This window comes from Python bivittatus, unplaced genomic scaffold (genome assembly GCF_059951505.1).
Source record: "Python bivittatus isolate LINGU-HERP-01145 unplaced genomic scaffold, Pbiv_v1 ctg000590_np1212, whole genome shotgun sequence".
NCBI classification, from domain to species: Eukaryota; Metazoa; Chordata; class Lepidosauria; order Squamata; family Pythonidae; genus Python; species Python bivittatus.
In genome coordinates, this window is record NW_028277086.1 from 5,083,745 (window position 1) to 5,111,640 (window position 27,896).

Consider the following 27,896-nt stretch of genomic DNA (forward strand, 5'->3'; position numbering starts at 1 on the left):
CCTGTGTTCCTGTCCCAGCCAGGAAGGCTTCCCAGGACAGTGACTTAATTAGAAGAAGAGGGGGGAATAATCCTTTCTCCAGATTTGTTTTGTATTTGTTTTGTCTTGTTTTTTGTGGTGGGGGAGAGAGAAGTGGGCTGCACCTATCAGAAGTGTATCAAATGATGTTAAGACAAAAGAGATCCAACTTTCCAATTAGGAATCTTTTAATAAAAGAGATCAGGGAAAAATCTAATACGGTAAGTAGAAAAGTAGGGTCCCCTTCAAGTCAAGAGTGACTTCATGGACATATCTCTGTAGTTTTCTTGGCAACAAGGGGAAAGTGGATCTGCCATTGCCGCTGCCGCCTTCTGACTTCCAAGCTGAACCTGTAGTCTCCCATCCAAGTGCTAACCAAGCCCAACCCTGCTTAGCTTTTCAGAATTAGCCTAGATTGGTCAGGGACTGGCGCTGTCTGAAAATCAGATCAACCCTCAAGGCAGGTTCCAGGAAATTTTAGTCCATTTGGATTCCAGACTTAAATGCAAATGGTGTGAATCCCTCCTAGATGATTTTTTGAAAGTGGTTTGGGGAGGTTGGGCAAGGTCCAGGGCTCTGTTCTGAAAAGGCATGGGAGAATCCTCCAAGCAGGTTAGGCCATCTTGGGTTGTCCAGGTCTACCATGATAGGCCAGTAGAGTAAAAGATACGGAAGAGGTTTCAGTGTTCGCATGACTAGCCGAAGTCTACTGGTGAAATTCTGCTTTTTCAGGGATTTTAGCTGACACAGTTCTCAAGCTTGCAAGGTTCTTCTTGAGAAACTCAGACATACTCAGATTCCAGCTTAAGCTGCTGAAATCCTTCCAAAAAATCACCACCACAGGCATTCCTAAAAAGTAATAGTAATAATAGTATAGTAGTTGCCAACATTGATGGTTGGATTTTACAGGTGGAGGCACTTTGTTTGTTCATGCGTAAAACTGGGGTGAGTGGGTGGGTGTTTTTCTCTTTCTAAAAAATCACATCACGCTGTATTAGGTTGTACTTCCAGTATGAAAGGTGGGCTACAGACTTCATTACTCAAACAATCCGTCCATTATCCAGTCAAATAATTTGTCACAGGACATAGAAATCAGAATCTCAGCTCTTTCCTTTTTTTTTTTTTTTTTAAATTTGAGGATTTTTCTGGTCCTTGGGGGGGCAAGGGGACAGAAACAGAAAATCAAAAGAAATCAGAACAGGGTCAAACATGATGGTGCCTTCTAGGGGCCAGGAGGAGAGAGAGAACAATTCTGTGCTGATGAGTTTGAGGGTGTGCTTCAACGTGCACATTTCGGCCTACAAACCTATCCACAGAAATATTGCAGTTAGATTTGGGCTCATCACGTCATGGAGCAATTTGGCTGTAAACCATGGGTGTGTTTTGGTCTTCCCTAAACGGAGTCAGGCAGGGGTTGTGTAGTCTTCTGCCAAATATAAAATAAAAACCTTAACTACGTGTGCTTTGCTGGCAAGCGGACATTCTTATTTCTAAGGATTTTCAAGATTGAACCGGGGTGCCTGATGGCTCAGTGGGACTTTTCAACAGAAGTGGTCTGTTGTTGGTTGTGTTGTGACTTTCTTTTAAAAAGCTTACAGTGGTTGCTCTGCAGCTGGCACCATCTACTGGCCAAATGTAGCATTGCTCTCTTTTTGATATTCTGATTGTCCACCGCCCCCCCCTCCCCCCCATACGTTTCCTCCAGCAATTCAAAAAAAGAAAGGAGGTACTTTGCAACCAGCAAATAGCAGCTCTGGCATATAGATATTTCTGAGTGGATTTTCATTGCTGCTTTGCTGTGCAGTAAAGGCTAAAGCTTTGATGGGAGCTATTTTGCTATGCACACTTTGCATATTGGAAGGTTTCGGGGCGATGCCTGAGGTTTATTTCTTCCAAAGGGAAGAGCCCGCAAAGTTTGCAACATTTGTTTTATTGACAGAGGAATTACTGGAACACCTGTCCTGAACCGGGTGCCACACCAGATGTGCAGGGTTGGCATCTTCCAGAATTCCCAGCATGGCCAACAGCAACAGCATGGTAGTTCAACCCGTCCGCAGGGCACCCAGTCAGAGACCAGTGAAGGGAACATCAGAGAAGGCAATCATAACCCTGTTAAGAAAGATTAATTAAGCTCTATTCTTGGTGACTACAAGGATGTAACTGTGCTGTTTTCTTGGCAACAATAAGTAGGTTTGCCATGGCTTTTTCCAGGAATTTTTTTTTTTACTTCCCAGTTTAGAGATTTCCTGGTGGCCTCCACTCCAAATGCTAATCAGGTCTGCAAATTCTGCAAATTGGCAGCAGCCCCAGTTTCATGCCTGTTGCCCCAAAACACACTGCGTGAAAACGCGCATGGCCAGAGCTGACTGCTCAGGAGGTTGTGCGTCTGCATCCTGCATCACGGCCCCTCACCCCCCTCCTGTGTGGGGAAGGACCCCAGGATGAACCTCCTTCAGAGGCTGCTATTTGCACACTCTTCTTTCGAAGGGCCCGTTCCACAACCGCCGTCTTCAGGAGCCCGGTGCCTGAACGTCAGCAGGAGCTCCATTCCTCCCTTTGGGAAAACGCCTTTGGAAAATTGGATGAATGCTGTGGCAATAGGGTGCCATTAATGTTTTAGACCTCCTAATTGCTGAGAAGGTCCAACTCTCTGGAGCTTCCAGTTTTTCTCTTCCGTACCCCTCTGTTGCCTTTCTTTCATTAATATGTACGTATATTTGTAAAAACCCTCTCCTCATACGCACAGATGCCCTCTCGTCAGGCAAAACCAGCAGGAAGTAAGGAGGCTCCAGAGCAGTGTTTCTCAACCTTGGCAACTTTAAGACGGGTGGACTTCAACTCCCAGAATTCCCCAGCCAGCATGGCTGGCTGGGGAATTCTGGGAGTTGAAGTCCACCCGTCTTAAAGTTGCCAAGGTTGAGAAACACTGGTCCAGATCCTGGTTTGCTTGCTCACTCTTTTTAAACAAGCCACAGTTCCAGAAATTCAGATGTAATAGGAATCCATGGTTTGGTTACAGGTGGCTGTAAATAATTCTTGCAGTCATAAATGGGAAGCAAGAAGAAGGAGGGAGTACAGTTCCTGGCTGTGCCAGGCCAGTATGTATGTATGTATGTATGTATGTGAATACGCATTTATTCACAGAATCCTAGATTGGTGGAGGCAGAAAGGTTCACAAGGATCATCTAGTCCAACCCTCTGCAGTGTCCAAAGAATCCATTTTAAAGCCTCCATGAGAGTGGGCTGTCCAGCCCCTTCTCAAATACCTCAAAGATGCATAAGCCACAACCTCCACAGATAGACTGTTCCACTAATTTTCAGATCTTACTGTCAGGATTTTTTTTTCCTTATGTTTAAATGAAATCTAAGTTCCTGCAACTTCTGCCTGTTATTCCTGGTCCTGCTTTCTGTGGCCATGGAAGAGAGTTCCTGACTACTGAACCTCTTTGGACCCGTCCCTCTCCTTCTGCAAACAGGCTGCCCAGATCACGTGCAGCCTTCCAGGCATGGCCTCCCCACTGCCAAGGAGAGGGGAAGGTGGGTTTTCATCTCAAGGACATAGTAGTTTTTCAGCCACTTTGCCAAGTTTGGGGGCCCAACATCATATGGAAACTCTGCCTTTCCAAAAGGTAAGGAGGGCTAACCCACATTCCTGGTTTCTCTTTTAGGTCTTCCTGAACAGTACTACAGCCTCACCTGGTTCCTTAGTCCCATCCTGGGCCTGATCTTTACTCCCTTAATTGGTTCAGCCAGCGACCGCTGCACCCTGAGCTGGGGCCGACGACGGCCGTTCATTCTCGCTCTTTGCATCGGGGTCCTCCTTGGAGTTGCTCTTTTCTTAAATGGCTCCGTTATCGGTAAGTGATGGTGGAATTCTGACTTCGGAATACACCTCTTTGTGTGGTGAGACCTGTGCAGATGGCTTTAAGGCAGAGTTCCTCAACCTCAGCAACTTTAAGATGGGTGGACTTCAACTCCCAGAATTCCCCAGCCAGCATGGCTGGCTGGGGAATTCTGGGAGTTGAAGTCCACCCATCTTAAAGTTGCTGAGGTTGAGGAACCCTGCTTTAAGGGAAGGGGATGGGGAGACTTAAATCTCCCCAAGAGATTGACATCTCCAGATGAGCTGTGTGGGTTTGGAATTTGGCTACAGAGGGCTTTCCTTGTTAGTTCACTAAACCATATATTTTTATTGTGTGTCCTTTAGAATTTGGAAGGTATTATGTCTCAGGTATTTTAAGTCAGAACACAGAGATGGAAGGTCCCGATAAACACAATTTGAAAATAAGCCCCCCATCCCCAGTAAACTTTGGAGCTAACCTAGATTGCAAAATGTGTGATACGCTCTTAAGGATTTTAACCCAAACACACACATATACACACACTTGTTGTTTCTAAAAGTTGGCAACTTCTGTTGCTGAAGCTTGAAAGTCTGTTCAATGTGTTAGAGCTCCCAGTTTTGTTTCCCATGGAAAGACATGTGGGCCACCATTTTTTCCCCACCCGCCTGCCCTTGGGTGTTTGATAGGCTCATTGATGAAGTTGCAAGGATGGGAGAAGATACCCGTGCTGGTTTTACACAACACACTGGGCTAGGCTAATGTTGTGTTGGTAGTTTGGGGATCTGGATGTTGTGGAAAACCAGCTATCACAGTTCAAGGCCTGTGAATGAGACCATCTGGTCAAGCTTCATTGCTTGTGATGTGAAAACAGCAATTTTTCAGCTCTTCATTCCAGCGCCTTATTTTTCAGGAGCAAACTTCCTGGGATGAGGGATTCCTGCTGGGAGAGTTCTTGACCTTGGAGGGTTTTTGAGAAGAATATTCATGTTCCAAACAGAATTTTGAACAGTCGTAGCTGATACCATAGATACAGTTGAAATCACCCTTTTGGGGGCACCGTTTGTAATGCTGTTTATGGCCAATGCAGGACTAACCATACCTACGTTTTAACATTTTAATTATGTATTTCATATGCAAAGAGGAGAAAAATCACAGAAACCTACAGCTCACTTTCCTTATTTTATCCTTCACAAGTTAGAGTGCTCAATAGAGATGTAAAAACTGTGGTTTGATGATGAGAGAATAAATAATGGACTATATGTTTCCTTTCCTCTGCTCCACTTCTGCACTTGGCTACATCAAGGACATTTTGCTTGTTAAACCATGGTTTCCCTCGTAACAGTCTAACCAGAAACCTTTGCTAGAAGGAGGATCAGTTATTGCTTTGTGACCGTGGTTAGCCAAAAGCACTTCAACCAGTTGGCAGAGAGAGTGGTCCTTCATCTCGGCAGGCAGGTGGGCAAAAAAAAGAGTGGGAACCCTTGGAAAGATGTTAGTTTATTCCTGCTCTAACAAACCATTGTTTGCTTGACCAAGAATGGTAGTTCTGCATCAGCAGGCAGGTACAACCCCAAAGACACCTCCATTTCAAGGCTGAGAGGGATCCCAGATAGCACCTCCAGATTAGCTCTTTAGATTTGCTCAAGATGAAGGAAGCATATGCTCTCTCTTGATTATGTAGTCCTGGAGTGACAGTGTCCTTAGCCTAAGCCAGGGTTTCTCAAGCTTAGGAACTTTAAGATGAGTGGACTTCAACTCCCAGAATTCCCCACCTGGCTTGGGGTCCCAGCTGACTTGAAGTCCACCCATTTCAAAGTTGCTAAGGTTGAGAAATCCAGGCCTAAACCTTGGTTTCTGCTGTGTTGTGGGACAGTTTGTTGTGTTCAGGGACAGTGTGTTGTGTTCACAAGCACACCTTCCCATTAATACAATTGTGGGCAGCACAATATCAGCAGAAGCTGGGACGAATGCAGGCAGCTCTTGGCATGGGAACACTCTAGGAACCTGTTCACAGGGAAATGGTTCCTGTTGTTCTCTGATTTCCCTTTAATGCATATCTGGCAAAGACATCCTGTTTCCAGCATTATTTGAAAGGAGAGACCAAAAAAAAAAAGATCATTTCACTTTTTTTCTTCTCTGTTGTTCAAGCGTTGAGGGACAAAAAAGATTATAATATGATCTAAAAATTGTTTATCGAATGACTAAATGGAGAAGAGTATTTTTTTTTCCCCTTATCCCTATCAAGAGAAAAAAAAAGCTGTTGGAACAACATTGTGGGGAAACAATTGAAGCTGGGAATTTACTATCTTTAGGAACTTAGCCTGAGAATCGTTCCATAGCAATATTTCATTTGGAAAAAGCTTGCTTGCACCCCTTCTGTGCCATGATCCTGCTGTGACTTGGAGTAGATGTAGTATTGTAGCTCCTAATTTCTAAACTTTCCTGGAGCATTTAAAAGAGAAACATCCTGGGTACGTGAAGTGGTTGTATACCAAGGCCAACTGCTACTTCATCTGGTGTCCCAGATGCTTCTGGTTACATCTCCCACAATCCCTGACTGGTGGTCATTCTGACCAGGGCTTATTTCAGAAAAAGTCCAAAACATCTGGAGGACACTCTGGTCTATGGAAAAATCAGAGTCTGAATCTGGACCTTTGGGGTGCAAAGCAAGACCTGTTCCCTTAAGTCAGGACATCTCTACTGTTGACTTGAACGTCTTCTTCATATCCACAGTGGTTCTATTAGACCAATAAAGATTAACCAGCAGATGTTTCAATTGTGGTTTAGAATTTTCAGTTCTCTTGCTGAAATTCAAAACTAGATCTTCATTCTTTGAAAGATTTCCAAAACGGATCAGTTCTGCAGCATCTCCCAGTTTTTGACAATGCAGGACTGAAGTCATGCAGGTTTTAATACTTCCTCCATTTCTGGTTGTTAAGTTTTTGTTCTTTTGTCAGACAAGTATTTTCACAAATTGTCTAATATTATTGAACTATTTCTTATATTCTTAACCCACCCTTTTTTCTGTGCTGGTCTGACAAAGGGAGAACAAAGAAATAGTTTCTACTTCATCAGGGACAAAAAAGACCCCTTCTGCCATCACTTCCAATCTCTTAAACATTGCTTGAGCAGCAGAGAGTTGAACTGACTAGTTTAACGTACCAACAGATGCGTCCTGAAGTAACGGTGGCAGCCAGATGTATGAAGGAACTCTTTCTGTCCATCCATCCATTCTCCTACCCCTTCCCTTCCCTTTTTTCAATGAAGTCTTGTTTGGTCCTGGGACCTGCCTCACATAAGCAAACTCACCCTGGTCTTCTTCTCTGCCAGGCCTTGCCATCGGGGATGTCCCAGAAAAACAGCCCATTGGCATCGTCCTCACGGTGCTTGGAGTGGTGGTGCTGGACTTCTGTGCTGATGCAACTGAGGGGCCCATCCGCGCCTATTTGCTGGACGTGGTGGACAGCGAAGAGCAGGATATGGCCCTAAATATCCATGCCTTTTCAGCCGGTACAATATTTGCTTTATCCCCTTTTTTAAGACTGCAATTTTATATGCTCAGAATAACGTTCCTAAATGTCTTCGTTGTAAAAGCTTGAAAAGAATTATTGGACCAGAGGCCTCCCTGAAGTCATTCCAAGCCACAGACAGGAAGCATAACTGTAGTCTTTGAATTTGGGCATTTCTCCTTCTTCTCTTCCTCCTCCTCCTCCTCCTCCCCACCTGTTTATTTAAATTTTTTAACGGCATCTGCAGTGATATGATTGGGAGGGAAGGGCCCCTTCTGTTTCTCTAGCTGTTGGTAAGTTTGAAGGGTTCCGTAAAATACAGTAAACCCGTTAACCCTCCCAGGGCATTTTAAGACTTTAATGATACTATTTTGAATTTTTAAAAAAGAGGATGCAAAGCACATGCCACTGAAAATTGCTATTTTGAAGCCAGCTTTCCAGAATCTTTTGACTAGTGTTGTTCCTCCCTGAACTAAGACTTTATGTTTCTTATAAACCCAGCCTCTGGAAGTTTAATCAATTAGCGTATTGTAGACAGTTGTAGGATGTATTCAAATATAGCCTAGCAGTGTGACTCTAGCTTGCACTTGAATAAATCCTACAACCTTTTAGAATGAAGTTGTCAATGCTACTCATGTTCAGTGCACACACATTAAAGAAAAAAACAGGCAGAGCTTTGGTCACACCATAGTGGTCACCATCTTGACTTTTTTGACCACCTCCTCCCTGTTTGGGGGCTTTTTGCTTGGAAGAGGAATCTTAGCTGAGAGAGGACATAATGCCCAGCACTTCACAAATGCTCTTAAAAGAAGTCACATCTATCAGTTCATTCTCTTTTAAAAGCTTTAAGGCCAGTGGAGGGTTCCCAAGAGGCGGCTGCCTAATCTTGTAACTGAGTTCCCATAAGTTGGATGGCAAGAGGCCCAGTATTGAGGCAACTGAAGAAATGTTTATCAGCGGTGTGTATTTTAAGCACGCTTGCCTGACAGCGGCCAAGTCAGGGCTCAAATCCCCCCACACTTGCAGTTGACTGGGGTGATGATCCTGTCCCTCGAGTAAAAAGGGGTGCGGCTTTGAGATGGTTGGAAGGAAGACCTTATTGTTCAGGAGCAGCAGAAAACCTGAACCATTGAACATAGCAGGAATAACCAGGGGCAGCCTTCCCCAAGCTTTTTCCTCCAGGAGCATGAGAACTACAAAGTCCAAGCTGGCTGGGCCTCCTGGATGTACTAGTCATGGCACATCTGGGCATGACCAAATTGGGGGAAGGCTGGTGTTCACCTGGTCATGTTTATGGTGTTCAGTTCCACAGCACTGGGCACAAGAAAAGCCCAGGTGAAAACCCTTTGATGCTCCCCCAGGGAACTCTCTGCTTCTTTTTCCCATGGTCCACCACTGTTTGGGGGAGGAGTTTGTTCCAACCTGTGCAGTTCTTCCCATCATTCACAGAGCAGAAATTTGTACCTTTGTCCTTCTCTTCCTTAGGCCTTGGAGGAGCCGTTGGCTACATGCTGGGGGGCCTCGACTGGATGCAGACCTTCTTAGGCAGCCTCTTTAAATCTCAAGAGCAAGTCCTCTTCTTCTTTGCAGCCATTATCTTTTCTGTTTCCGTTGTCCTCCACCTTTGCAGCATTGAAGAAGAGCAATACAACCCTCAACAGGATAGGATTGATGACGAAGCGGAAACCCTCTCGAGCGTCAAACTGAGTGGCAGTCTCCCTCCTCTGAATCGGCTGAATGTCATCAATGAGGAAGAACCTTATGGGAACTCCATGTTCCCAGATGAGGTTCAGTCTGAACAAGACCTCAGCATGGAGTTCCTTGAGGTGGACATCGTGCGGAGCAAGAGTGATTCAGTCCTGCACATGCCCGATGCCACCCTCGATATGGAATCTGAATTGCTCTTCCTTCATGAGATTGAGCCTTCCATTTTTCAGGATTCCTCTTACCCAAATACACCCCACAGCACCAGCCAAGAACTCATGAAGTCCAAATTCAACCGCTTGTCTGCTTTCCTCAGGGAAAATGAGAAGGAGGAGGAGATGTTACTTGATAATCACTTGAATGAGGCCAAAGTCCCCAATGGTAATGGCTCCCTACCAAAAGATCTCCTGAACGGACACGTGAGGGTCGGCATGAAGCAGTCATGCACCTCAAACTCCATGCGCCGACGAAGGCACATGTTCTACCGCCAGCCCTCTTACACCTTCTCCTACTATGGCAAGATCGGATCCCATCATTACCGCTTCCGGCGGGCCAATGCCATTGTCTTGATCAAGTCCTCCCGGAGCATGAATGATATCTATGACATGCAGAAGAGGCAACGCCAGAGATACAGGCACCGGAATCAGAGTGGTACGACCAACTCCAGTGGGGACACGGAGAGCGAAGAAGGCGAAACAGAAACCACCGTCAGACTCCTGTGGCTGTCCATGTTGAAGATGCCCAAAGAACTGCTACGGCTCTGTGTTTGTCACCTCTTGACCTGGTTTTCCATCATTGCTGAAGCTGTCTTCTATACCGACTTTATGGGACAGGTCATCTTCCACGGTGATCCCAAGGTGAGCACAACATCAATGTCGCCAGGGGCTGATAAGCAGAGGAGGAATGTTTGCACAACAACAACACACACAAAGATACAACAGAATTTTTGTAAAGTGGAAGGAAAACTTAAAGAAGTGTAGCTGGCAAATGGGTGGGAATGATGGTCCTTGCAAGTCTGCTGCCTTTAAGCAAAGCCTCTTGTTTCCTGGCAGGCCCCTTCTAATTCTACAGAACTGCAGGACTACAGTGCTGGTGTCCAGATGGGCTGTTGGGGCTTGGTCATCTATGCTGCTACTGCTGCTATGTGTTCAGGTGAGAAGTTCTCTGCTATCATCCTGGATTAGAGTTGGGTAAGTAGTAGCATAATAGAGAAGAGGAAGCAGGACAGTAACTAGAGCACATTGAAGGCAAATCTCAAGCCTTTCCATGTTGGAATGGAAAAGACAGCGAATCTCCTGGACACCTCCCTTAGTTTGGGACATTCTGCATGGGAAATATGTCCTCCTCTATAGAGCTAAAGCTTTTCCCTTAACCGTTCCTTTCCAAATTGCTGTCCTCCAGTTGTGCTGGTCGAGAATTATAGTGCCTGTAGATCTGGGCATAAGGCTTGAGAAAGATCCTTGAACCAAGATGTGTCCTGAAGACCACACATGGTTCCTGTAAGCCTTGGCCTATGGGTTGCACTCGCAAATTTCAAGTGACAGAATGGGAAAAGAACAAAATACACAATGAGCCAATCCTAACACTGTAAGTTACTTAAGAGTAAGTGAAATGAGTCAACTTCATTGTTGCCTGGCGCTTGTCCTGACACTTCATACTTTTTTGAAGGTGGTTCCTCAAACACCTCTGAGGCTAATGCAACTCCTAACACTGGAAGGATTACCTCTCCTTGCTCTAAACCATTGTTTCTCAACCTCAGTGACTTTAAGATGCATGGACTTCAACTCCCAGAATTTCCCAGCCAGCTGGAGAATTTGTGCACATCTATCCTGTCTTCTCAGGAAGCATGGTGGAAGAGGCTGAATGGGTGGGTTGGGACAGGAAAGAGGAAAGTTTTGGAGAAAAGTCTTCTGTTTGCCTGCATGCGTAGATGTGGGAATTTTTTTGTAACTGCAATTTGTGCTAACCCTTTTCCAGCTTTACTCCAGAAATACTTGGACAATTATGACTTGAGCATACGAGTGATCTACATCTTGGGCACCCTGGGATTCTCCATTGGCACAGCGGTGATGGCCATATTTCCCAATGTGTATGTTGCCATGATCATGATCAGCACAATGGGAATTGTCTCCATGAGTATCTCCTATTGCCCTTATGCACTTCTGGGGCAATACCACGACATCAAGCAGGTATGTGGCCGTGTGACTGGTGCACATCCTCTTGGATTGAAGAATACCAGTTAGATCAGAGATGAGAGTTTCTTGACTCTGCAGGGTTTGATAGAAGGGCTTCCCAGTCAAAGTAGCAGAGAATCTCTTACCTTCAAGGGCTGGAGGGTGAACTGTGGACATTTCTTCATAAAGCTGTGGTATCCCTCATCTATCTACCCATACAGATGCACACAGACCATGAGTATTAGGGAAGAACTTTTCCTTTACCTTGGCATGAGACTGTTACAAAGACCCTCTGCAGAACTTCTCCTCTGGCCATCCTCTCTGTACTCAGCCAACACACACAATCTGATATTGAATCAAACCCATTTTCTGGGTTTGTGCAATACACTGAGCAGTACATTCACCAAATGGTTTGGGTTCTCATAACACATTAGAGTTACAGTGTGTTGTACAAAAATGCTTAGCACGTTTTAAGACTAACCCAGTCTTAGAACTGTTGTGTAGTTGCTAGGTTTGTAACTGGCTTGGTTCAGTGTGTTCTCAGCTACTTGCTGCGAACTTTGTGAGTTATAGACCCCACAGATCTGGAGGGCCTCAGGTGGCAGAAGGCTAGAAAGCATTGCCTGATGGAAGCTTAGTTTGTATCCAGAGGATTTCCAGAAGGTTGCTTCTGAAATCAATCTTTTAGAGCTCTGCACTCTCTAAATTAGTGAAGCTACATTATATTGGATCTGGGCTATGGCTTGTGCAGGTAATGCGTTTCCCAGCATTTTGAATTTCCTTTAAGCAAAGTTGCCCAGAATGTTAGCTGGATTCAGGCTTTAGCTTGCAAATCATGTGCTCCAACGTTGAGCTGTGGGTCCTTACGTCTCATGCTGCTGTGAAATGACGGCTGCTACCTATTGTAATGTCAGCAAGGAGCTAAGTGCTTAACAGACTCCATTACTCAACCTTTTCCAAGATCCCAACCCAGCAAACTCTCCTGGAGCTTTCCAATTTGTGCAGTCCATGTTGCTTGGCTGGCATCCATCTCTGCCACCAGGGTCTTCTGCTGCAGTTTTTGCCCAAACACCTCCTCCTCGCCATTTATGCCTGCCCAAGCAGCCTTATGGGAGGTTTTCAAGAAAATGCAGGCAGGTCAAAGAATGTTTCTACTGAAGCAACACAGACGACCCTTGTGGGTTCCTGGCTTTCAACTTCAGGGGCTCCAAAAAGTTGGCTCACGTGCACCAATGCCATATCCTTCACCCTGGTCTGTGTTTTTTGCTTTTTCTTGTAGTATATCCATCACAGCCCTGGCAACTCAAAGCGAGGCTTCGGCATAGATTGCGCCATCTTGTCATGCCAGGTCTACATCTCCCAGATCCTGGTAGCTTCCGCCCTGGGAGGAGTGGTGGACGCCGTGGGCACTGTCCGGGTCATTCCAGTGGTGGCATCCATGGGCTCTTTCCTGGGCTTCCTGACAGCCACGTTCTTGGTGATTTACCCAGATGTTGGGGAGAGTTCGAAGGAAGAGCAGAAGGAATTGGCCCCGCCCACCGTGCCCAAAGGCAGCGGCACAAATGAGGAGAAACCAATGGCGATAAAACTCTGCCGAAAGGAAACAGCTGTGCCAGAGGTGGAAAGCGAATCGGCCGTTTGAAGGCATCATCACCCTCACGCACATTCCAAGCAATTCAGATGCAAAACCCAGAACATGGTTCAAAGCAAAATTTGAATTTTCAGCAGACAGCCTTGCTGTTTAATTTCCAGCAGAGGATTAAAAGTTTCTTTCATGCAATTGTAGACGAGGTTTCCCAGTGCTGGGGGAGCCCAGCCTAGAGAGTTTTCATGGTGACTGCTCTCTCTACACTCCAGAAAATCTCCTTTCTTAGAGGTATTTTTAATGAAGAGCAGTGCTCTTGGATTTCCAAGGCGGTTTTTACAATGAGCGGGAAAATGTCCTTCTGTTTTTGTTTTTGTTTTTAAGTCACAGCATTCTTTCTTCTTTTTTTTTTATTTCCAAATTATTCATTTGGGTAAGTTACTTTTTTGCAATTGGAGAGTTTGTGGTTTAACTTAAGCCATTCTTGCTTCTGCTTTTTCAGGAAAACAAAGGTTTTTCTTTTATTTTGTCCAGGCCTCGTGGTTTTCTTAAGAGAATCAATTGCATTGATTGAATTTGTGCATTTTAGAATTGATGCAATATTAAAACCGTCAGCTTTGTTTGGTGGGTTTTTTCCCCCTTTGAACTTTGGCCTGGAACTCATTATTTCAGAAGTAATTGCTATTTCTTCCCCAGTTTTGTTTGAAGGTATTGCAGCAGAGTTGTAGCGGGGCGCTTCCCCGTTTATTTATTTTTCTAAAACTCAGGCTGTTAGGGTTATTGTCACGTTGGACAGCAGGCGATCTGCACTCCTAGAGCTGTTGCGCTGATGGGAAAGAGGCTTTAGCTGGCCTCGAGGGCATCGGGATGCGGGGAAGCAGCGCCAGGGGAGAAGGCTGTGTCTGCCGTGACCAACACCCCGGGTCAATCTGGATTTTTCACTCTTTTGCTTAGTGGCGTTTGAAAGCCATTCATCTCCTTTGCAACAAAGCTGCTTTGGGAATCCCCACTGTCAGTCTCCTCAAGTGGATGGTGAGGGTTCCCTTGTTATTTTTGGGCGGGGAGGGGGGGGGTCGATTGCACTTTTTCTGAACTTCCAGGCTGGAAATGGGGATCGCTGAGTTTTAACAGGTGGTCTTGCAACGTCGTCGTGCAAAAACCAAAGGCCTATCTCTGAGACTGCGGAGTAGCGAGTAAATGTCTGCCTATGTGTTTCCTTCCTTCCTTCCTTCCTTCCTTCCTTCCTTCCTTCCTTCCTTCCTTCCTTCCTTCCTTCCTCTCCTCTCCTCTCCTCTCCTCTCCTCTCCTCTCCTCTCCTCTCCAAGCTTTGGGCCTTAAAGAATGCAACCTTTTCAAAACACTGCCGCTTTTCCCCCAGCCTGGGGGGGTGTCTCTGGAGTCTCACAGAAATGCTGCCTCGGTTTCTCCCCATCAGACGGCCTTGCCCGCCCTTCGCTTTTCCTCTGGCAGCATGGTGGCTTCACTGGCTCACAAAGGGGGTTGCTGCTTCCAGGCATAAGGCCGCCGCCTCCCACCTGCTGTCCTTCAGGCGCGCGGAGATTCCGCCATAGGAGGCGGCCGGAGAGTCCGCACTCCGGTGCTTCGAAACAAGGGCCAGGTTGGGGCAAGCCCCAGGGAGCCCCCCGCTGATAGGCCAGGCTCTGATTCCATGCCACGCCAGTGCGGGGAGCTTAACCCCGTTGGATTTCACCAATTTAGGAAGCTCTTCCCCTCGGAAGGAGAACTTCTCCGCGGACATCCCCAATGCAGGTTTTCAGGCGGAGCGTTGCAAATCTGGGAACACGCTTGTATTTTTTTCTGCTACCCCCTCTGGTGCACCTCTTTAAAATGCATGTCGGCAAGCCTAGCAATTCGGAGGCAAATATCTATCTTTCTGTATCTACTTAGGAATGAAAAAGCAGCTTTTAATGAATTACTTGAATTGCCAGTGGGTTTCAAAAGAAAATGCTAAATCCTTTGGCTGATGTTTTTGGATAGGTCAGGTGTCTCCGCAGGGTGTGGTCAAAAACGTCAAGATAGGCGGAGCTTCAATCCCACTGATACGGCCCCCATCTTGACTTTTTTGACCACACCCTGCGGATACCCCTGGTTTGACAGCATCTTCAATCTTCAGTCTGTCCCTTCTTGCACTTTTCAGTGGTTGCTTTACATTTTTTACCTCCCCTCTTTATAGATCGGTGGGATTTCATAAGAGCTCATTTTATACAGGAGTTTCATAGAACTATTTTTAAAATACAGAAAGAATATTTTGTTTCCCCCTTCTCCCCTCCCCCCCCCAAAAAGTCATTTGGAGCATTTTCTTGGAAAATTTTTTCAAGAGGGCAACCTAAATCCTATTGAAGCAATCTAGTTGGGAAACAGATTTTACATCAGAGTTTAGCTAAGCATGTTCTCCCTTCTGTTACACTCAGAGACTTCGCTACACCTAACACACACAGACCCCCCACCACCACCACCCGGCAGTGTTTGATTCACAATGAAAAAGGGTTTTTGTTTTTTTTCCCTTTCGAACAGTTGCTCAATGCTACTCATTTAAATCTGTAATTTTAATTAGGACACTTGGTCTTTTCAGTAAGGATCCTGCTGAGTAGGTCTTGACGACTCATCTGGAGAAAGATTGCTGTGATGGTTGTCCCTTCTTAGAGTCGGGTTCAGAAGATCAGCTTTCGCCTCCTTTCCTTGCACTCTCTCTTCAGCAGAGTTTTACCTGCAGCTCTTTGCTTTGCTCATTCCCTGCCTTGAAAGCTACTTTTCATTCAGTTCCATCAATAATCAATAAATGGATAAACGTTCTGCCAGAAACCAGGCAGAGGCCATGATTGTACAATTGATGCCACACACCCTTTTCCCAGGCATTCAAAGGGGAGGGGCTTTGGCCACATAACTGCCATCTTGACTTTCTTTATCCCACCCTGCACATGATTCAAATTTAGACAAATATAGATGTTGTGTTTTCCCCTCAAAGATGCTTTGTTTAGGGCCAGAGTGAGTCAGCCTCACAGGGTCTGGTTGTTGCTTGCAGCCAATTAGCCTCTTCCTTCCTGGTTAATTCAGAAGTGGCTCAACCATCATTTTTTAACATCCCGCTTGGCTCTGGAGTGTGGAAAGTGACATGCCTTTTAGATGTTGGGCTAGGAAAGTGGGCCTTTGTTTTTGGTCCTTGTCCTTCTGAGGCCTCGTGAAAGGAACGCTGCCAAACCCAAACTAGCTTTGTGCCCAGTTCAGGTGAGGAAGGACCTCTTAGCTTAAAACTTCAGTTATCAGCCTTGTTCTTGTAGGTTTAGAGTTCTTGGCAGAATCACTCCCCTTCATCTCTGGAGTTATACCTGAAGAACATTGAAGTGCTTTCAGAGTTGGTTGCACTGATGTCTGAAAAGAGATGTGCAGGAGATCATCAACTGGAATATAGACCTGAATTTCAGAGTAGTAGGTCTATCCTTCTATCTGGAAGACAGTGGGACACACTTTGCTTTTTAACTGCAAGGGACTTAATCATGTGTCATTAAAACCCAGGACATGATTTGTGTCTTTCCCATTCAGTCAGAGATTCCCAAACCAAGCTGGACTGCACCAAAACATAATTTGAGAGTTTTTAGAAGAGCAAAATGCGACCCTGGCACTATTTCAGTTTTGGCCTTGGGATGTAAACAAAATTCTCAGCGTCCTAGCAACCCTTCCATTTTGATGGTTCTTGGGGAACGTAAATGGCTTACATTGAAAAACACTCATCCCTTCAGGTTGGTCAATTAAGAGCCACATTCTCCTCTGAATTTGATGTATCCTATCTTGTCTGTAAAATTCAACTAACTCTTTGGAGTGCCTGGCATTAGACCAAACTTGATAGTAGAATAGGTGTTGACAGGATTTAATTTAGGAATTACAGAAATTTATTTTCTATTGGACGTAAGACAGTTTTCATCATTTAAGATGAATTGGGGGTAGAAAAAAGCAATAATCCTTTTCGGTAATTATTAGAAATGGGCTCTCATTTGGATACGAAGGTTTTTACCCAACCAGTTGTTAACAATATTCTATAATGTTTCAAGTACCTGTTCCCTCATTCATATTTTTTGGAGGATTGTCAACAAAGGCACTTCCTTCACACCAGAAGAGAAAAGACAATTGAGGTTGGGTGAAAAGCTCATCTTAAGAAGGAATTTGATTCTTCCAGGTCCTCTGCTCTGCTACTTAATTAAGGTTATTCTTTGCCAGTGGAGAACCTCTTGACAAGATCTCTGCAGGCTAGTCCATCACTATAGTCTTCCTCCATGCCAACTCCTGGAGAGAGATCTTTGGGGAATGGCACCTTTGATTTTAAATTCTTGCTCCTGAGATGTCTTTGAAAGGTCTTTGGCAGAGATGCAGAATCAAGTCCAGTTGGATCTGAAGTGTATCATGATTAACTCACTTGATTTGGGTTGAACAGAGCCACAATCTTCAACGGTGCTGGTAGCAGATCGGGGCCAGGCTGGCTCTTTAAGGAGGCTTTTCAGGCACATGCAAAGCTCTCTTTCATGAGGAGGAAGAAGGGAAGGGAGCCGTTCTGCTACTGCACATTTTAAGAAAACCAGGCCTGGCAGATGCTCCTGTCTAGAAGCTCTTGAAGCTTCTGATGACGATTTTTCAGATGCATTTTGATTATAGCTCAGCTTGGGAGCTCATCTAGCTCTTTTACTTTTTTGTCAATTCACCTTTGATCCCTTTTTATTTCTTTAAATCATTTGGGCCCATGCTCCTTTCATTCCCCTATATTTGCCAAGGTGCACAAGTTTTCCATTCCCTGCTAGCAAGTTGCAGTCAGTTATCAATTAGTGTGTTGCTTCCTAAGCACTCTTGCACGACGTCCTGCCAGTCACATGGAGCAGTGGAGGACCTGAAGTGTCTTGTGGTTTTTATTCATTTGCGTATAGCCTTGTTTTTGTTAATAGGCCAAATAGAAGTTAGGAACATCAACTGTTGCACAAGAATGGAAAATGGTGACTGTGTTGTGGAAAGGGAAAAAAAAAAAGAATAAAGTCAAAATTGTTTTAGTTGTCTCCTAGCTATGGATTCTTAAGTTTGCACATGGAGTCCTAGGGCAAGAAAACACACAGTACAGGATTTTAAAAACTGTACTGAAAAAAATGTCATTTGCAAAAAAAAGAAAAATGAGCTACCCAGAGTTACCTGTTTCCATGTTGCACTCACAAGTTTATCAATAATGTACCTTCTGCTAGAATCTTCTTGGGTGGGTGGAGATTGTGGGAGAATATTGGCAGCTAGAAAGGAGGTTCTGGGATCATAGAGATCCTCCCTCCTTCATCTCCCCAGACAATTGAATTCCATTAGCTAATTGAATGTTTTGCCTCCCATTTGAGAGTGAAATGGCATTTGAAAATAGGATGGGTTAAATCCTGATGTTGCACTGCCTGCAGCGAGGGGAATCACTGTATACTCCTCGGAATAATTCCTCAGTCACCAACAAAGCACAAAATGGACCGGGTTCTAGTAGCTTTCAAAGTTGCCACAAGCACAACTTTGGAGTCATTCTGTAGCTGCAACGTTTACTTGCTCCAATCAAGGGGAAAGGATGGGATGAGGTCATACTATTCCCAGAACAAATTCTCAGGATCTCAGAGTAAATGGCTTGATTCTTCAGGAGTATGAAAGGAATGGTATTGATTTAAAGGTGACTGAGATGTCTAGCTTTTTCAGAGATCAAGGTGTGTCATCCCCTAAAGATGTAGCCCTGTCTAGCTGGAGTCAGTTCAAATGTGATGGGTGATATGAAGTATCTTTTCCACATTCAGTGTTTTGATCTTCTTTAATTTCTGGTGCAACATGGACCTGAAACTTCCTTGGTAGTTAAATGGCCAGCTGAATTTTAAAAATGCCTCATCTACTGAAAAGCTGCATATAGGCATCTCATAATGAAAAATATAAGTATATATAGATATATATAATTAGTTCCATTGTGAACTGGCCATAAAAAACTTCTTTTTTATCAACTTATTAAGTTGGAGCACTATACTAGCTCTTGCTGAGTTTAGCAATGTTTATAAGTGTGTGTTAAACACATAATGTTTCACATTGAATGAGGGAAAAGGGATGACAAAGACATGTTGGCTGAGTGTGTGACTTAGATGGCATCACGTCTGGGGTATGAGTTCAGCACAGATCTTTTTTTCTGGACTTCATTGCATGAGAAATGGATTAACTGTTCTGCACTTTTGATCTGTTTGTATATTTTTTTTTTCCATGTGTCATTAGAAATGGCTGAATGTAAAAATGAAAAAAAAACACTTTCACATTTACATGTGTTCAATCCATTGTTCTACAGTTCAATCTTAATAAACATTTCAATAAGAGAGATTGGATTGCATTTTATGTGGGCTGGGATGGGGGAAAAAATCACTCTGGAGCATATATTTACATAATAATTTATTACCTTTATATGCCACCTGACTCCCAACGACTCTGGGTGAATTTCAGTTGTTAAAACTTTTAAAAACAGCGAATGATACAAAAAACACAAAAACAGCACAACCCAAAAGAACAACAATGGCAAAGAAAATAAACCCAGAAGGGGAACGAAAAGGAAGAAGGGGCATCAATCAATACAAATCAAACTCTACAAATTAAATCAATACACAAATTAAACTGTCCTAGCATGAAACTGTTCACACCAATTGGCAATCATTTTGCTAAAGACGGTGGGCTCTTTCCCTGATTATAACATGCATCTGCCCAGCTCCTGGACACTTGTACGAATTCCCTGTGCCTCATATCTAAAAATACGTTAGATTTCCCCAACCTGGTGCTCTCCAGGTGTCTTTCTCACCAGAGCAGACCCTGTTGTCAAGAATTCCAAGAGCTGATGTTTAGGACATCTGAAGCATCAGGCTGGCTCAGAAAGGTACGCCTCCATGGGAAAATCCTGTATTTTTTTTTCTCAGCAGAATTGGGTTCGAAAGCTAGAGATTTAAGTGGTGGTGAAGGATGCAGAGCTGCAAAGAAATCACTACAGGATTGGGAGTTGTATTCTGAGCTACGAACTAAGAGACCTTAAAGTGCCTGTAACTTTAACTTCATTTGGGGATGTAACGTGAGGAAATGAGAAGTGGTAACAGCTGCTTTAGTGGGGAATACCCTTGACAAAATTCAATCAGATACATTAGGGGATTGCCAAATGCTTTGGATTGATTGTCTGGTCTAAGGGATGAACTCACAGATCTTTTCCATAAAATAAATCATGAGGCCAAGTTAGTGCTGATTAAAAACACACACACACACACAAGCAACACTGAGGAAACGGACTACCGCAAAGAGTAAATGAAGGATCTCCCTCCATCTTCCCTGGGACTCCAGTGGCAACCAGTGTCATCATGACTCTGATGTTGGACTAGCACCAGAGAGACCCAGGGTCAAATCCACCCTCAGCCATGGAAACTCAGTGGGTCACTTTGAGCCAGTCACTCTCCCAGTCCATCCTACTTTACAAGTTGTTGTGAGAATAAAATAAAGGAAGGCCCCCAGAAGAACTCCAGAAGACAAGAGGGACCTAAATCTAACACATGAACCTGATCAGAAAAGTCATTCAGATATATCAGGCGTGGTCACTGAATGCAATACTTCCCTCCTTCCCTCCCTGTGGAGTTTTAGATCGTCAGTGGAAGGATTTTGTTTCTTGCACTAAATTCTGGACACATAAATCAGGACTGGATCTTCATGGAAGCTCAGCATCAGAACTAAACAGATTGAGACCTTCTGCTCCAAATTCATTCCCAAATCAGCCAAATCTGATGTAATGCCCAATTTAGATAGAACCAGTTAAATGCTGTTCAATGACCAGTTAAAATTCTGTGGCCTTCCTTGTCCCTTTCACGCTGTCCAGACCAAACAATGCTGCTTGAGAATTAGAGTAGTCGAAATCCAGCACAGCGGAGAACACCAGGTTGGAGAAGACTGAGGTTGAATTCACTCCACAGATGCTGCTTCATCTGTCCTCCTCAAGGTTTGTGATGACATGACCCACTGTTACACACCAGTAGAACATGGGGTTGTCATGTTCTTGCCTTTCCCATTAGAAAATGAGGAACCCCCCCCCCCCCTTTGATCAACTGACCATTAAAGGAGCAGTCTGTGTTCCTCCAAACTTTCTCAGTTTGATAAGAACTTTCTTTGCCCGTTTCATCCACCCACTCCTTAGGAAATGATCCTCCAGCCTTTGCAGCATGAGACCGGATTTAGTACTGTGATTCCCAGCTTCTATTCTTTAGGTCTTTTTATCACATGACTTTTTAAAAATGATGCAAAATGTAGAGAACAAAAAAGGAACAGAGGCAGACAAAGAACTTCCATCGTGACGCAGCAGTTCCTTTTCCTAATGCCACACAGCGTTTCCTCAAATAAGCGAACAGTGATTAGGTGTGCAAAAAACCTGTCCTGATGGGAATACACTATTGTACACTCACAGGGAGGTTCCCTTACTGCTTCTCCTGTCATGTGCCCCCTCCTTTATCTGGGAATCTCTCCCATTGAAATAATAGGGAGCCTGTGTCAAAGTGGAACATTTCAGATGGTACCACTGAATGAGACTCAACAGGAACCCCTCCCAGGGCATAGGCACTGGATTAGCTGATCTTCCAACCCTCGTATTTTATAATTCTATAATCGTATTGACAGGTTGAAAAGCTAGTGAATGCTAACTTTCATAGTTATTGAAGCCAGATCGAAGGGCACTTGTGTTTCTATTTTTATTAAAGTATATTTGCACTGGAATTCTGGAAGTTGAAGTCCACATAGCTTAAAGTTGCGAAACACTGTTCTATGCTGTTCTCCTTTCATCCAAACCCCTTTCAAAGTCATTTTAATCATGGTTATTGCTACACTGTGTAGAATAAATGGAGAAAGCATGGAGCAAATCCAGGTATTTAATTGGTTAACAATCCATGTCAGTGGATTCTCTGCAGGTGCTGCTTTTCTGATAAAACAGCTTAATTTGGCACTCAACAGTACTCCAAACAGATAGAAACTCCTTTCCTCCAAAAAACTTCATCGAGCAGAAAGGATATACTTAAAGTAAGCCCGGCAAAGATCAGAATTTCCAATTCCTCTCTGTCCTGCTAGAACACCATTCTTCTCTTTATTTACAATGTCACTTTCCGTTCCTGCAAACAAGCTTGTCTGCCCTGAACAGTGTAACATGAAGACTAACTCATCTCCAAGCAGAGAGGTCAGCAGCCAGACCTGGCCTGTGCCTGAGTATCAGCAAAATCAACAGGGCTTGTCATTGCTCCGTGAACATACATATAAATTCTCGGAAACTGTCTCAGTGATTGCCAGGGTCCAGAAAAAGAAGGTCTTGGGAAAAAGCTGAGTAATGGTAAGCACACAAAAAGGTGGCTCTGGGAAACTGCTCCTTGTGCCAAAATCCAGATGATCAGGGGACCTCTTCTGTTATGGACACACTTCCATAGGACTTCTGTTGCGAAGCAAGCAACTTTCATTGGCACTTCCTAAGCAGATGTCCTCCAGATTCCCATTTTCCTAATTCCCAGCTGGCACAGCTGGAACTCCCTATCCTAAGATCCCTTTCCTCCTTTAATGGGTTTTCTCAGAAAATGCAGATATGAAAGAATGGCTGGCCATTCTTGAAATGTGGATCCTGGCCAGTTCACCTGACAGTAGTGTTATGATAAGTTAAAACATCCTTCAAGAATTGTGACACTGCCAAGTTCCAGTCATACAAGTTGAGTGCCAGCACAGGGAAGAAATTGATACCATCTGTCTTCTCCACAGCTCTTCCAGAAAGCTGACACGGAGGTCTGGTGGCTTGCCTCACAATAGTTCCAGCAGAAGCAAATCAGGTCGTTTGTAGCTGCTTGCATAGGTGATAAAAGACAGTTCCCTATGTCCCCCCACTTCTAACCTATATTTGCAGCTGAGGCTACTCAAGCTATTCCTAGCCTCGGATGCTACGTTGATGCACAATCAAGCAGGAAATAAGGGAAAGTGTGACACCAACATGACACCTTCTGGCTATGTTGGATCTTCAATTTCTAGAAGGTACAGTCAGCATGGTCCTTGATACAATGGACAATGACCCACTAAATCAGAAACCCAAAACTATTGGAGAAGAAAAATTGGGCTAAGGAGGAGACAGCTGCTGCCTTATTGTTCCCAGTAGTGCAGGGTAGTGTTGTCCTGAGAAAATGCAACTTTTATCATATCAGACCAACCAGAGGAGAATTTGGCCTGCAGGAGCACTGTTTTCTGCTAAAATCAAAGACAGCACCATTGAGCATTGCATCCATGCCAGATTCTTTGCTGCTCTTTCTCAAAAGGAAGTAATTCACCCCATGGAGGCAGAACCCTCCATACCAGTGTTTCTCAACCTTCTCAACTTTAAGAAAGATGGACTTCAACTCCCAGAATTCCTCAGCCAGCATGCTGGCTGAGGAATTCTGGGAGCTGAAGTCCATCCATCTTAAAGTCCAGTAGGTTGAAAAATACTGCTCCATACTCTCTTCCTTACAGTTTGCAAATCTCCTCTTTTGATGTCCCTAAAGTTGAGCTTAAATTGACCCATCGTTTTAAAGGGGGGAACCAAACAAGAATCTCCCATGCTTTGCCCTGGCTATAGTTACTTTAATATCCTGATGAGAGGAAGAGGAGAGTGAAGGAAGAGGTAAAGAGAGCAATTTTTTTTTTTATTTGATGAAGGGACAATTGGAGCTCTAAGCGGGGGTTGTAGCTTGTCTGATGGGAAAGATCTTGATCTTGGACAGGATCCTGCATCAGCCCAGGAGGAGTTGCCTCAAAAGGTTCAGGGGTTTACCTGCTGTAACTCTGCACTGTTATTTTGCAAAGCAAGAGCACCTCCTGCTGCTAAAAAACCAAAGCCCTTCTGAAATTTTCAAATGTTATTGGTTTGGCTCCCCATAATATGTAAACTGGGAAGTAGATTACTTTTTTTTTTAATTTTCCAAGCTAAAAATAGACAGTGGAACCAATGTTGAGGCTGCTGCAGCTGCCAATTACTTTTTATGGTGAGGCCACCAATTTCCTTCAGTTAATGAAGGAATTCCAGCATCGCCAGCTTACTAACCAAATGACCGTGAAGTTTACTACAGACCCCAAGGGACGATGGCACCATCATCTCCAGCTGGATGACACAGCATTACAGTCTGTAATGGCACTGAGAACACAATAGGTAGTTGTGATTTCTCAGTACAAAACAGTTTGTGACAGAAAGGGAGCTCTGTCTGTGCAACACTTGAGGTGACGATTGTTCCTCAACACATTGCTCAGACAGAAAGGAAGGCAGAAGAGCATCCAGGGCTGATTACTTGTTTCCTGGAGACTGAAAAGGGATCATCAAGCTTCAGATGAAAATTAGATTACTTTCAGCAGTATTCCTCGTGTCCCACTGCAAATTGAAAAGGCTTATCCCCCTTGAAGAAAGCAGAATTGGCAATGCAATACGTTCCATTCCAATTTCCATAGATCTAGAAGTGCTTTAGATTAGACAGAAGTTAAAACCTGAATTAAACTCTTCTTCACATTACATTCAGTGATCTAAGTACTACAGAAACATACAAATTAAAGACACACTTAAACCATCAGTTCCAGTTGAAGACAATATATCTAGCTCAGGGTTGAACTGTGCAGTCCTTGGTGCTCTCTGAGCTTGGTTGTTTGCTTGGAGATGTTAACATCATCAATGCTAGTGAGTGTGGGGTTTGCTCCCTGTTTATATACATTGGCCTGCCCTGCCAGTGTTGGTGGGGAGGTGGCTTTCTCCTTGGTGGTTCCTTGATTAGGGTATCATTTCCTGCTTGGTTGTTTGTCTGGTATTAATCCCTGCTTATCTGGGTGTTGGCTGCTGGAGAGGATGTGTTCTGGTCTTTTCCTTTCCCTCTTAGCTGTTTTACTGTCTCTTTTGAATGGTGTGTAAACATGGCTTCTCTCTTTGTGTCTATTGATGGCTGATCTGTCTGAATTCCCTAGCATTTTTTGGAATTGGCTTGGTCTAAGAGGCTAACAATTTCCCAGTTGAAACTGTGGTTGAGTCTGTCCATGTGTTAAGGAGTTTTCATTGTGTCTTCTGACTGCTGGTTGGAGTTCATGGATGTGCTCTGCTAGTCTTCTGCCCATCTGTCCTACATAGTGGCTGTTACAGTCCTTGTAATGTATACTGTAGATGACTCCTGTTTTTTCTTCTTGGGCTACTGGGTCTTTTGGTTTGCTTAAGATGTTTTGGAGGGCTTTAGCTGGTTTGTGTGCTGTGGTGATGCCATGCGGTTGTAATAGTCCGTTGATGTATGAGGGTGTTATCCTTTTCATAGCTTGTGCTGGTTATGCTGTAGCGGGTTGGGTGGTCAGGCACTTTTTGATAAAGTTGCGTGGGTATCCATTTTGTTGGAAGATGTTGTATAGAGGGTCTGTTTCCTTTTCTAGTGTTCTGGGTTGCTGCAGTGTGCTTGTGCTCGTCTGAACAATGTTCCTACAAAGCTCCTCTTGTGGAAGGTTGGGTTGTTACTTTGGTAATGGAGCCCTTGTTTGGTGTGGGTGGCTTTTCAATAGATTTGCGTTTCTAATTTGCTGTTATTTCTTCTGCTGATGAGGATATCCAGGAAGGGTAGCGAGTTCTTCTTTTCTTCTTTCTTTGTGAATTTTAGTCCTTTGACAATTTGTTGATAGTTTCATCTGACTTCTCTAGTTGTTCCTTTTTTACTATGATGGTGTCATCTACATACCGGGTCCATACTTTTGGTTGTACGCATGGGAGTGCTATGGCTTCTAGGCATTGCATTAGAGTCTCCACCATGAGTCCTGAGAGTGGTCATCCCACGGGTGTTCCTCTGATTTGATGGTGTACCTGTCCATCAAACTGAAAGTAGGGAGGGAGGCAGAGGTTGACGGGTTCTTGTGATTCTGGGTATTACGATCTTAGTGTATTTGGCTAGGTTGGTGTGTTTTGTAATACTGCTGCCATGAATTCTTTCGCTAGTTCTGGATCTATGAACATAAAGAGTGCTGTGGCATCGAACGAAACCATAATTTCATCTTCTTCTATTACTAGGTCTTTGATTTTCTGGAGACACTGCAGCTGGGAATTCATAGAATATTCGCTCTCCTCTGTGAGAGCTTTTTTGTAATTTCTTTGGCTATGTTTGTTTGGCATTTAATACAATGTTTGTTTGGCATTTAATACTGACATTTAAGCATCTTTTTCTAAAAAAACCCGTTCAAGCTATTTTCAGACAGCATGGTTTTATTAGAAGTCTGACATCCTTCACAATGGGACTGTGTAAAATGAGTACCTGATTACCCTTTCTGCTAAATTTCTAATAAATGCGTTCAAAATCTTACACAGTATTTTATAGTATTATTCAGCCTCCTATCCACAGCTAGGAAGAACTAAAGTTTATTGCAGACGTACAGTATTTTAAACAAAAGTGTGGAATGGAGTGTGGGGGGAATTAGTGATTTAGATTTCAAAATGGGGAGGGGCTTGTTCATAAGTAGGGGGGGGAGAAAAGAACAGCCGAAGGAAAGATGTTGTGAAAGAAAGACCCTGTAGGTGAGACACATTTTGCCTGTAAGCAAATGAAAGCCCCCTTCTTCTTGCACACAGGCTTTTTCCATTTAATTGGAAGGTGATGGACAAAATGAAATAGCAATTGTTTCTCTAAGGAACGGAGAGTTCAACCTGTTGATCATTTACAATAGCAGCCTTCCTGGAATGTAGTAAGCACAGTCCTTGAATTCTTTCACCAAACCACTCTTGCTTTAAAATAATAATAATAATAATAATAAATCTCAAGGCCAGAGCACCGATGGAAAGAAAAGGATCGATTCTCTTCAGGTGGCTTCTGCAGAGCAAAGCCTCCCCTTGATTTCAAAGGCAGAAGGGTCCACACAGCTGCACCAACACAGCAGAGACAGCTTCTGATGGTTCAATCAATGTATCTCATTTTAAATCTCGCGAAATCAAAGGGCGACACTCATAAGTTAATCTGTGCAAGAGCTGAAGTTTTGTCTTTCAACAAGCTCAGAAGTCCAATCCTGAAAGAGATTATACAGTCTAAACAAGGGGCCCCACAGATTCTGAAATGCAGATTTAGTGAATTTTGATATTAAGAAATATCCAGTGATTCCCTATTACACTTTCTTCTCAGTATGCAATTCGTGGTTGAAAAGTGATCCAGTAAGTTAAAAAAAACTTAGTGGAAAACAACATTAACTTCTATATTCGGGTATTAAAATGACATTAAACGAACTGGAACCCCAAACTCTCTTCAACCTTCCAGATTGCTATCTTCCCTTCTTCCTTTCCAGCTCCGCTCAGAACATATCGATCCTCTGCAGAGCATAAGGACTTCACCACATCAGTGTGTCCAACCAACTCTTTTTCCACCAATTTTCTTTCCATATCCACCACGTAGACCTTTCCTTTGATTTTGCCTTGGGAAAGTCCTCGGCCACCAACCCACATCTGGAAAGAAAATAAAACATTTAGAACATGCATCTACTAGAGGTGGGTGGCAATCCATACCGAAGGGGGAGAAAACTCGGACGGTGCACGGGTGGGCCTGTTACACCTTGGTGCTTCCTTAAACTAAATACTCCTTTTGCAGCAGACACTCAAGTCTAGGAAAAGATGGAGCTTCTCTAAGGTATTGTGACATGAGCGCATCCGTACACCCCAGATCACCTTTTCCCCTTCGAATATGGATCTCTCATGGTCCTAACATCCATACGTGCAAAGCAAATATGTTTTTATTTGCCATCTAGCCATCTGTCCGTCCATCCAACCATTCACCCATCCAACCATCTCTCCATGGTTATCACATCATTTATTACACTACCAACACCAACAGCAGAAAAGGGAGTTTCTTTAGCAACATTGAAGGGTAAAAATGAGCATCAACTAGCTTTTCACCAGATACCCACGTTCTAGTGGGTCTTTCTATGTTCTCCCTTTTCAGCAGGGTGTTTTCTGTAAAGGCCAACGTCTGTAGACCCCACTCCCCTTTCTTTGTTTGTGAAGGCACTT

General features: G+C 44.0%; 2 protein-coding genes across 8 annotated transcripts in view; one reads left to right on the top strand and one right to left on the bottom strand.

Annotated features, from left to right (window-relative positions):
• Window positions 1–19,200, top strand: part of SLC45A4 (solute carrier family 45 member 4) — a 95,772-nt gene extending 76,572 nt beyond the window's left edge. For all 3 annotated transcript variants that reach the window (XM_088148911.1, XM_088148910.1, XM_088148912.1), the window contains 6 exons: window positions 3,687–3,875; window positions 7,191–7,370; window positions 8,855–9,930; window positions 10,126–10,225; window positions 11,051–11,262; window positions 12,527–19,200. In XM_088148911.1, the coding sequence (XP_088005037.1) occupies window positions 3,687–3,875; window positions 7,191–7,370; window positions 8,855–9,930; window positions 10,126–10,225; window positions 11,051–11,262; window positions 12,527–12,889 (2,120 nt within the window). In that variant the 3' untranslated portion in view covers window positions 12,890–19,200. The remainder of the gene's footprint in view (window positions 1–3,686; window positions 3,876–7,190; window positions 7,371–8,854; window positions 9,931–10,125; window positions 10,226–11,050; window positions 11,263–12,526) is intronic.
• A 101-nt stretch (window positions 19,201–19,301) lies between these two features.
• Window positions 19,302–27,896, bottom strand: part of DENND3 (DENN domain containing 3) — a 48,660-nt gene continuing 40,065 nt past the window's right edge. For all 5 annotated transcript variants that reach the window (XM_088148906.1, XM_088148905.1, XM_088148907.1 and 2 more), the window contains one exon: window positions 19,302–27,335. In XM_088148906.1, the coding sequence (XP_088005032.1) occupies window positions 27,111–27,335 (225 nt within the window). In that variant the 3' untranslated portion in view covers window positions 19,302–27,110. The remainder of the gene's footprint in view (window positions 27,336–27,896) is intronic.